The 11150-nt window shown below is 41.2% G+C and overlaps 1 protein-coding gene across 1 annotated transcript in view; it reads left to right on the forward strand.

The window, feature by feature from the left end:
- Window positions 1-10734, forward strand: part of mypn (myopalladin) — a 34738-nt gene extending 24004 nt beyond the window's left edge. Inside the window, exons 12-20 of the mRNA XM_074675972.1 lie at window positions 3034-3111; window positions 3826-4047; window positions 6987-7136; window positions 7230-7309; window positions 9350-9476; window positions 9570-9777; window positions 9864-10029; window positions 10118-10251; window positions 10556-10734. Coding sequence (XP_074532073.1) covers window positions 3034-3111; window positions 3826-4047; window positions 6987-7136; window positions 7230-7309; window positions 9350-9476; window positions 9570-9777; window positions 9864-10029; window positions 10118-10251; window positions 10556-10734 — 1344 coding nt within the window. The remainder of the gene's footprint in view (window positions 1-3033; window positions 3112-3825; window positions 4048-6986; window positions 7137-7229; window positions 7310-9349; window positions 9477-9569; window positions 9778-9863; window positions 10030-10117; window positions 10252-10555) is intronic.
- Window positions 10735-11150: the final 416 nt, after the last annotated feature.

Here is an 11150-nt window from a genome sequence, read left to right on the forward strand (position 1 = left end):
AGTTAAATCCCTCAGAAATTTTATCTTTTTTTTTCAACTATACTATACATTTATTTTCTTTAAAAAAGTGACTTTTTTTTTTCAGAGATATAATTAACATGAACATTCAACCAACAAAATACACATTTTCTTGAGGGGAAAACAAAGAAATAATTTCACAAACTTTTATATGTGCTTTTTAATTCTAAATATTTTTACTGAAAGAGAAATACAACATCGCCATTCACAGAAATATGAACTACCTTTTCCCTTACTAACATGTATGCATGTGTAAAAAGTCACACATACACACACAAAACAGAAAATCTGATAAGAATGTTGGAGAAAATAAGATTAAATTGAAAATTACAAAGTACAGTGAGACAGACAATAAAAAAAAACATAACTGGTTATTTATGCAATACAAGAAAAACATGAGTAACAAGCGCACAGTCAATCAGGTAGTACCTCTGAATGAATGAAATAAGAAGTAAAGGGTTGCCATTTGTGGGAAAAATTGTAGTGCATCCTCTTAATGTATACTTGATGTTGTGAAGACTGGAGGGAAAAAACAAAAGAGGTGGAGGACCCAAATGCAGATGATAAAAGGAACTTAATTTAAACTGAACTCAAAAATCAAACATAACCAAAAACTCGAACAAAAGAAACAAAACCAAAAAACACAAGAAAACTCACTAGAGGCACGGGAAACACATGAGGCACAAAGTAACAGCAGACATCACAGCAAACAATGAACCCACCCCAAGCACATGGAACACAGAGACTATATAGACAGGGTAATTAACCACAGGTGCAGAACAAGACACAGGTGAAACACATGAGGAGCAATCAACCAGGAGGGAAACACAAGGAGAACCAAACCAAACACAGGGAAACTCAAGGCAGAGACTAAATACACTAAAGACACTGAAACACTAGAAATAATCACAAAAAGACATACACATGACAAGAACAGAATTACAAGGAAACACAAGAAAACCCAGAAACCAAAAACCCAAACCATGACAGTTGATTTTCAAGTTTTAAGAAAAACATGTCTTTGAGCCATCAGGAGATAGAAGGATATTTAGCAGACGCTGAATGCAACAATAAGGAGCATCTAGTGTGGTGAAGTATCAGGAATCCCAAATAAAACAATTTGAGGATAAGGTTAGATATTCACTCCAAGAACAGTGGACATGGTATTAAAATAACCCCCCAGAAACTGTTCAGATCAGGACAAAGAAAAAAAACATGGCTAAGGTGACAGGGAGAGCCATGACATTTGTCACATTGTTAGATCTAATCCTCTCTATGGCTTGTTCCAAGAGCTCCTCCTGTGTTTGCATTCCCAGTTCCTCTTCCCATGAACGCTTAAGTTTAGCATTTGAGTGATTGCTAAAGGCTAAGATAGTGTCATACAACTTTAAGATGAGGAGCAAGTGTAAGCATGGTTTGCCTCACATGGTAACAGGCCGGAGAGAATACAACCATCTTCAGCTTAGAAACCTTTAAAAAAATTGAAATAAAGTTGCCTGAGATTGGCCAGTACATATTTTGAGTAGTTGGTGTGTTTTATCAGATCAAGTGTTAAAAAAGACAATGTTACAACAAGCAAATGACATCACTTCTGTGGATGTTTGGAGCTTAAAGGTAGCCCTGGTGATCTCCAGCTTTAAATTCTGACTACTGATCATATTGTGTCTGCTGTAACTAAAGGGATTGGGTGGTCTTGAATACTACAATAACTACTAACACAAACATTATGTGTCCAGGACAGAGAAAAGCTGGGTCCGCTGGGTACACATTAATATCATCACATCATCAGCATCATATTACAGCCAGGCTCATACAGCAGTGGCTGAAACCTAATCATTTTAAAGAGAGTTGCTGGACAAACAAGTCTAAATCTGATTTTTGATCTGTCTGCCTCTGATCTCCTTTGTTTGGTCTCTACCTGTCCCACCTTCACTCTTAAACACTTAAATGCTAACACTTGACTTGTCGGTTTCATGAACCATTTGAACTGTTTGGACCTTACATATGGGGGCTGGACAGGGTGTCCAGTGTATGTGTTAAAGAAGGCCTCTGATTGGCTCCCTCATGGAGCTCTCCTTAGGTGTTCTGCAGGTGTATGGGATAATAAAGTGAGAGCCGTGTCTGCATACCAAGTGCTAACCTGGGGCTTAAAACATGAAACTGCAGTACATTGAGTGTCCACTGGAGGCTGGCTGCAGAAGTACCAAAAACCACATACAGACCTACTCAAAAAAGCTTGCCTTCAAGACATGACCACAGCCTGGTTCAGTAACACTTTGGGTTTTACAACGTCACTTGTGTGCGTGTGTGTGTGTGTGTGTGTGTGTGTGTGTGTGTGTGTGTGTGTGTGTGTGTGTGTGTGTGTGTGTGTGTGTGTGTTTGTGGGGGGGGGGGGGGTCTTTTTGATTGTACAGCCAGTGAGGAAATTGAAAACATAGTTATGATTGACATCATACAGATGTTCGAAGTCCCTCTCCAGCCTGCAGAGTTTCTCTTCTTCTAGAGCTCAGGTAGTAACAACAACACTGCTGCCTAAGGTTTCTGGTGGTACTGCTCTGTTTGGCCCATATCCATAAACTTTGTGGAAACGTGCAGAAATATGGATGAAATGAAGACAGCATGGGCAGAAGGTTCCGTACGGACCTGTATTCATATGTAACGCTGAGCATCAATGAACCATTGCTGTCTATGGGTGGGGAGTTAAGGGAGTTAAGCTTGTTTTTTGCTTTTACTGCTGGGATTTTGTGGTACCTGTAAATTTTAAATTCAGAGCAGATTTTAATTTTTTCACAGAAACTATTGTTTTTATAACTTAACATCAACCTTCAGATCCATAAAAACTCAGATATCATTCCTTGTCTAGTTCTGCATGGCTGTTTATCATGACTTGTCCATGTACAGTAACATCATGTGCATGCTGGGAACATCTGCCTGTGTATTTCTCCATCAGTATATGTTTGTATGTACAGTATGTGGTCTTTTGCAGTGGTCATACCCATCCCTATCCTCTCATAGAAGCTGAGTAACAAAGGGAAAACAGGGAGCAGACCTCTTGGACCAAACATACCTGCTACTGTCATTAACTTTGATGAGGTACAAGAATCTTTCTGTCCCAAGCATTGCTCGTTTCAACCATGTATGGGTTTAATGAGGCTTCAGACTGAACTTTAAAACACTTCTCTTAATACAAGAATGAATTAATATCTTTAATTTCAGGTTCCGTTATCTTTTCTTAACCTACAGCCCTGCTAATAATCTAACAACAATAATATCTAAAAGTTATTTTAATCTGATCCATCTGATGGCTAACAGAGCTAAACTTCCACCATCATTCATCCAGTTAATCATCCACTTAGCACATTTTCCATTTTGTCATGTTACGTTCCTGGAAGTTGTTCAAAGACTTCAAATACATGTGTCTTTTATTTCACCCTTAAAAAACAGATCAGTTTTGTCTTTGCCAGCCCATTCATGAAAGGCTTTCCTACGTGAGCTGAGCAGTGTTTAAATGCTTTGGATACTGGTTGTCATCTGTTCTCTGGTTTACCTTGAGATTACCTGTGTTTGCTTTGATGGATGAAATGCTTTGACCTCCTGGAGTGATACTGTCAGACGGCTGCATGACCTTCCCTTTGATAAAGTCACAATCAGTACTTTTGGCAGACTAAAGATACAGATTGTGCCTTTATTGGGCGTGCTGGTAGCTGCATGTCGTAGTAGTGATCTCTCTGTGGGAACATGTGCTGTGCAGCTGCTGTCATCAGAGGATGCTCCTTTCATTGCTCTTCTGTTGGTTTGCTTTTGCAGGAGTACAGAGTCACCAGTTTCGAGCAGAGACTTATGAGTGAGATCGAGTTTCGTTTGGAGCGAACGCCAGTGGAGGAGTCAGATGATGAAGTGCAGCACGATGACATCCCCACTGGGAAATGCATTGCGCCCATATTTGAGAAGAAGCTGAGGAACTATCGAGCTATGGAAGGTGTGCCTGTCACCTTCTCATGTAAAGTCATGGGAATCCCTGTTCCAAAGGTACGTAACGAAATAACGTCTATCAGGAGCGATCATCTTCAAGCGCTGTAGCACTTCAGCAACGGATGATACAGTTATTGTTGGTCTTCTTCAGGAGGATGAGAAGGAACACTTGGCCTGCTCTAGATGATTTTGTATTTTGGTGTGATGAGTCTTCTCTCTAGCTGAACGTGTCAAAAACCAAAGACATGATTATTGATTTCAGGAAGTCTCCCTCTTTTCCTCCACCTGCTGTTATCAAAGGTGCTGATGTTCAGATGGTGAGCCTAAATATCTGGGTGTAGTCCTTGACAACAAGCCGTGTTTTGAACCCCATGTTGACGTAACCTCCAAGAAGGTTCAACAAAGACTTTTCTTCCTGAGGAAAATGAGAACCTTCCATGTGTAGCCGAGGACCAGGTTAAGTAAGGATTAAACAACGAGGAATCGTGCATTAGACCGTTCTAAGGCACGCTGTGGAGTGGGAACACCACGACGCGCAGCGGAGTGGTGTTACTCCGCGGAGTGCCTTAGAACGGTCTAATGCACGCTTCGGAGTTGTTTAATTCGCTTATACCATGGTCCCACAAACTGTAAACTTTAAAAGAAATGATGAATAATTTGACCAGAGAGAGTGATGCACCACATGTGCTCAGTTGTTTGATCTGAGGTCTTTAGCGCACTGGTGGTACAGGAGGAGAGAGAAGCAGAGCTGTCTGCAGCGGTGCCTTTCATCCATTACGCGCACGCAGAGGGACAGAGGAGAAACTGTTGCTGTATCAGCCAATAATGGCATGATCTCACACCCATCACTGCTAAAACAACAGTTTGCTACTGTATGAAAATGGCGTGGTTATGTGTTATTTTTAAAGTTATTATTGAACTGGCTCGAGTGGGCCAGTGGAGGGCGCTGTCAGCTGACCCGGAGCCTTCAGTTTCACTTTCAGCCTGCGTGTGTTGTCTGTTGTCCGGTCTCTGTGGCTCTTTCTAATTGTCTGTTGTCATCCTCAGTGAGAACAAATGTTGTAATCATCCAGATAAATATCAAACAAGTTTGAAAATCATCGGGGCAGCTCCGAAGAGTCTGTGAGACAATCGTGGGGCTAAAGATTCATCTGTCAACCGCTCACACTAGAAGATAATCTTGCCCGAACGTTGGGCCTGGTTTTAGTCCCCGACCAGATTTCTTCCCTGATTGTGGGGAGGACCAAATCTGGGTTAAATCGGGCGAGAATCCTGTAGTGTGAGCCAGGCTTTATGGAGATGGGGCCCAGTAGGAGCGCAGGCTGCTCTCACATACGTTGAAATGTGTGTGACACGTTGCTATGGTAACGCGCACAGCGGAGTGATACAACGGGGATTTAACTTGCCGAACTAACTTTCGACTGGCGTGCATTAGACCAATCTAAAGCACGCCAGTTGACATTGGAATTCTCACTGACCATGGTATAAATGAAGTTATTTCATTCAACCAAAGAAAACCAACGTCTTCAAATCATTCCAAAAATAACATTCCACAGATAATTTGGAGGAACAGCAAATTGGCAGCAAGAAAATCAGAGACGAATAGAACACATAATTTGCTTTATTTAAAAAAAAAGAAATGTGAAAAATGAGCAATAAATAATTTTAAGCTGTAGTGTAGAAAAATATTTGAATCTCTTTTTTAAAAAGTAAAATAAATGCAAAATGATAATGCTACTTAATTAAATTTAAACTAACACAATCATTAAGAGGAATATTGCAGACTGAGGCCATGGCCACATGTAGCCGGGTATTTAGGAAAACGCATATATTTTTATACGTTTATGCCTGTCATCCACACGAAACCGCAGCTTTACGTCACCGAAAACGATGTTTTCTGAAAACTCCGGCCAAAGTGAAGATTTTGGAAAACTCTGGAAAGTAAACGCTCTAACAACCCAAACAAAACAAAGCCCAAACAAAGCAAAATCTAAACAAAGCAGCAGTGGCAGTCGATCTATAAAGAGATCCAATAAAAAGGTTAGAACACTGCTCACTGCATCATCTTAAAATCAACACAAAACATGATTGGGGTACCTTCAAAGACAGCAACAAGTACAAGTCAACTCCCTCCACCCAGGACCAGGATCTGCGATAACAAAGACAAACGTAAAGCGATATTGCCACAACAACTTGTCGCCGCATGCATTAAAGCATGTACTTACCCACGTCTGTCGCAGAGGACACCAAGTGCCCAGCAAAACCACTCACAAAGCCAGAATGAGTTCCAACCAAAATCTGCAGCCTGCTGTGTAGTAGCACAGGGCTGCTTATATTTGGGAAACACCTGCGCCTAATTAAGAAGAAGGGAGGCACCATCACAGGCTGAATGATGACAGAGCCTATGGAAGCCCAGAGGGGACCAAAAGGCTGCCGGTTACACATGTTGTTTTGACCTTTTGTATTGTTGCCAGGTTTAGGAACCTGAACCTGACTAACAAGAACCGTCTTGGCAGTCTTGTTAAAACCGATGGAAAAATCTCAGGTTGTCAGCAGGCCGGGGTAATGTCTTGAGAAAGGCTAAAGCCATTCTGGATTGTCCCAATCATCCACTCAGGCCGTTGTTTTAGGGCTCCTATGAGGAGGACTAAAAGATTTCAGGTCTCCTTTATCCCCAGTGCTATTCTCTTACTTAATGACAGTTAACCCTTAGGTTGCTCTAGTTCTTGCACTTTTATTGCTCATTTGCTTATCTGCACATTGCACTTTTAGATGACTTGGTAGTAATTTTCCATCTTGGTATGAGCTCTGAACTGAACTTTTAGTGTTCTTGTGTACTTTTATGTTTTTCAACTTTTATGTTTTTTTTACCCTGTTTTTGTTACTTTGTCTTTGTGTGTCCTACTGCAAAACTAATTTCCCTCCACGGGACAATAAAAAGATTCTGATTCTGATTCTGATCCCTGGAGCTTACACTACACAAATGTGTTCATCAGGTGTACTGGTTCAAGGACGGCATGCAAGTCCTGAGAAAGAATGTTCATTACAAGAAGATCAGAGAGGGTGACGGGACCTGTGCTTTACACATAGAGTCCACAACCAATGATGATGACGGCAACTACACTGTGATGGCGGCTAACCCGCAGGTAAAGCTCACCTGTAACTCTCTGTTCATGCTGCTCCAACCTTGCATCCAGATGTGAGATCTCACTCTCTGTTGGCCATTTTATGAACTTCAGGGGCGAATCAGCTGTTCGGGACATTTGATTGTACAGATGGGACCTCCCAGAAACAGAATGACACCTTTTCAACCTAAAAGGTGAGTTGGTCATGGCATAGTGGATCAGCTGCTACACCACAGAGTTCTCATGTTAAAGGCCCTTTGAGGGTACACTGTAAACCCCAAAGTTCATATTACTCAATTGGATTAAGCTATGAAAACTTAAAATTTGTTAGTAAGTTCAATTTACTCAAATATCTGAGTTTTCAGTGTTGAAACCGATGATTTCAGAGAAGATTTAAGTTTTGTTACTGTTTAAGTAAGCACAACTTAAAATCATCAATCTAAGACTGTGTTTTCTGACCGTGAGTGAAGAGTTGATATAAGACCCTGCTGGATCAAAATGATCCAGATCTAGAACGCCCATTTTGCTATCCTATCCAGGATCAGGTAATCCATCTCCGTTTCATGCCAGTTTTTCAAAGCAACACTGGATTAAATCACCCTGATCTGGATACACAGTTTTTAAGTTTACCAAAATCCGGATTACCAGTGCTCTAAATGGGACAAATATAATGTGGGCTTCCAGCTCTGTAAAGTACAAGTAGAAGTGACAACATGGCGTCATTGTAGGTGTTTTTTTTCTTTGAGAAATCGCAAAAATAACATAAACCTCCACTTCCATTTTTATTTTTTTCTATGACCTCTCATCCGAGCCACAACGAATGAATAACAGATATACATAAAAAATACAAAAAATACAAAGTGGATATTTTGAAAATGTTTTAAATGTTTTTTTTTTTTTTTAAAGGCTAAACTTTCAATAGTTAGTAAAATAATACAAAAACAATCAGGGTTCTCTTCTGTGGAGGAGGAGAGCCCAGCATTTTGAAGCTCTGCTTTTAGAGGATCTGAAGTTTTTCTTTGGTTTGCTGCAGTTTGCTCAGCTTGATTTGTTCCTCTGCCAGGAGTTTCTCTTCTCTTCTTTCAGTTTCTCTTTGTTTTTACTTTACTAAACAGAAGCGCGACCATCAACATACAAAAGGCTAAATACAAGAGTGTCATCTGAAAATTTTAAGACATTTTTTTATTATAATTAATCATTTCATTTAATTTATCCTTTTTTTTTCTTCACAAAAAAAAAGACAACACAAATAATATGAACCATGGCATAATCAACTAAAATGAGTAATTATGTGAGAAATTACAAACACAAAACAAACAAAACAAAACATGATGGCAGGACGTGCAATTTATATTTGTTCTTACATAAGTACAACAGTATTGTACATTTTTCACATATTTACATTTCCTCCTCCAGTCTCAAACTCACCAAAGCTGTCCCACTGTTCCCCGTCACATTATTTCTTGAGCCCAATCACCCTAACATCTTTTCACATGCTGAAATTACTATCATGTGCTCCCTCCACATTTTCAGTGTAGGAGTTTGAGTCTCCTTCCAGATTCTTAGAATCAGTCTAATACAAGTTATGAAGCCAGTTAATAATATTAGAAATCTAGATTTGCTCATCTGTGTCACCAAACGTCTGTCCCCAAGGAGATCTTGGCAGTTTAAATCCTAACCATTCACCCATATATCTCAAAACACTCTTCCATGATGAGGCTACCATGGGCCAGTGCCAAAGTGCATACAAGTATGTACCACTTTCTGTTTTACATTTCATGAAACCCATATACTATTTAATACGATTATTTTTTTTAATTGCCTGACAGCACCAATTACAACTGAACAAGACACACGGCGTATTTTAGAAGAAAGTGAACATACCTGAAAGACCCTGCCAATTTTTCGGCTGTCATGTCGTCATCCTTAAGAGTCACTGGTTTGGCTCATGATAATTGGAGAATTGAAATAATAAAAAACAAAATCAGCCCGTGGCCCATAATTCAGCTTCTCTTTATTTGATCTATATCAACAAACGGAATATCGAGAGACAGATTTTTATTTATTTGTTTTCATTTCAAAAAGGAAAAAAACAGAAAATGAACCATTTCTCATTGTTTCATTTTTTGATTCATAATTGAATATCAATTGAACAAATACTGCAGAGATTAGAAAGGGTTCACATGACTACAGTTTTACCCTATGACATGCTCTGCTCACCCCCTTAATTTAAGGGTGCAGGTCTGCATACAGGAAGTTGAAAGTCAGCAAACACAGGAGCGCTTCTTTCAGCCTCACTTCCTCCAGGCCCCAGGTGACATGCTAGCTCACGAAGGAAGACTGTGTAGGCTGGACTGTAAGGTCAGTGGGCACGATAGCTACGCATCAATATGATCAGGCAAATGTTTAACCTTTGACACGTCTCACATTTCAAACGCTGACCTTATCCTCCAGGTGAGCGGCCTTCCCGTCCCAGAGCTGATGTGGTTGGTGAATGAAAGGCCCATCTATCCAGACCTTCACCACAAGATGCTGGTGCGGGAGAATGGCATCCACTCTCTGGTTATTGATCCTCTGATGCAAAATGACAGTGGGACATACACCTGCATCGCAAGCAACAAAGCAGGGCAGAGCTCCTTTAGTCTGGAACTCAAAGTAGTAGGTAAGAGCTGGACACAGCCAGTGACTGATGAGAAGTTTTCAATGTCTTCTGCTTTGTTTGAACCAGTGATATCACTTCCTCTTCAGAGAAAGAGCAGAAGCACCCTCCAACATTCGTGGAGAGGCTGCAGAACTCAGGTATCCCAGAGGGGGCTCCAATAAGGCTGGAGTGCCGGGTGGTTGGGATGCCCCCTCCGGTCATTTTCTGGAAAAAAGACAATGACACGATTCCTAAAACTAAGGACAGGATCAGGTGAGTACATGTTCCCAGAGGTTCAGGTGTATGTATTGTGACGCGTGTTTTAATCATCAATTAAACTGTTCATTCTCCTCTATTCCAGCATGACTCAGGATGCAACAGGATATGTGTGTCTCCTCATACAGCCCACAACAAAAGATGATGCTGGCTGGTACACGGTGTCAGCCAAAAATGAGGCCGGCGTGGTATCCTGCACCTGCAGGCTTGACATCTACGGTAAATGTATCATATAGCATTGTACAGTGGTGTGCACAGGAGGGGGGCAGGAAGGGCAGTCCCCCGCTCCCTGGAGATCAACACCCAATGCCCTCTTGGGTGGCAAAAATGAGCGCTAAAATTCTGTGGAAAACATAAAGCATTAGTGCCCTACTTCAGTGATGAGAACATGCTGCACGCACCTTTGTTCTTCTCTTTGACCCTGCCCCTCAGAAAGTCTGTGCATGCCACTGGCCTGGTTTAACTCTCAGCCTTTTTATGAAATATAATAATGTTATAGTAACAAACACTGCTGCACCTCCAGCACAGTGGCATCAGAGCGTCCCTGCACCCGTCAAGAAGTCCACACCAGCAGGCAGCCGCTACGTAGCTTTAACAGGCCAAGGGATTGACATCAGATCAGTCTTCCCAACATCATGGGCCAGCCCCATCCTGTACACCACGGCTCCATCAGAGGCCAACACGGAGAGTGAGGAGCTCTGAGCTGGACACACCTCAGACTGAAGAGCTTTAGCCCCTGGTGGTGTGCTGTGGTGTGGTGTGGTGACCTCCCTGGGGTCTGAACAGCAGGAGGTTGAAGAAGACTGCAGGACGTTTGTCATGTGACAAGATTGATGTGTTTGAATCTATACATTGCTCATACTTAGAATGTATAATCACACAAAGCAGACAGACGTGCTGTCAAAGCAGTTAGCACTGAATAAAGACATTTTCACATGTAGACAAAGACTGATCCAGAAGTCTTAGCTCATGAGCCATGGGAGGCGTTGACAGGTCCTTGTGTTTGTTTGTTGTTTTCAGTTGTAAGGTTAATGTCTTCAGCTGTCCATCATCATCTGTCCATTTGAGTCCTTTTCACAAACCTTGATTTCTGTTTCCATGTAACAAAAAGACTCTCT

Source organism: Halichoeres trimaculatus, unplaced genomic scaffold (genome assembly GCF_033239565.1).
Source record: "Halichoeres trimaculatus isolate MK-OKI-2021-1 unplaced genomic scaffold, fHalTri1.1 fHalTri1_scaffold_8, whole genome shotgun sequence".
Taxonomy (NCBI): Eukaryota; Metazoa; Chordata; class Actinopteri; order Labriformes; family Labridae; genus Halichoeres; species Halichoeres trimaculatus.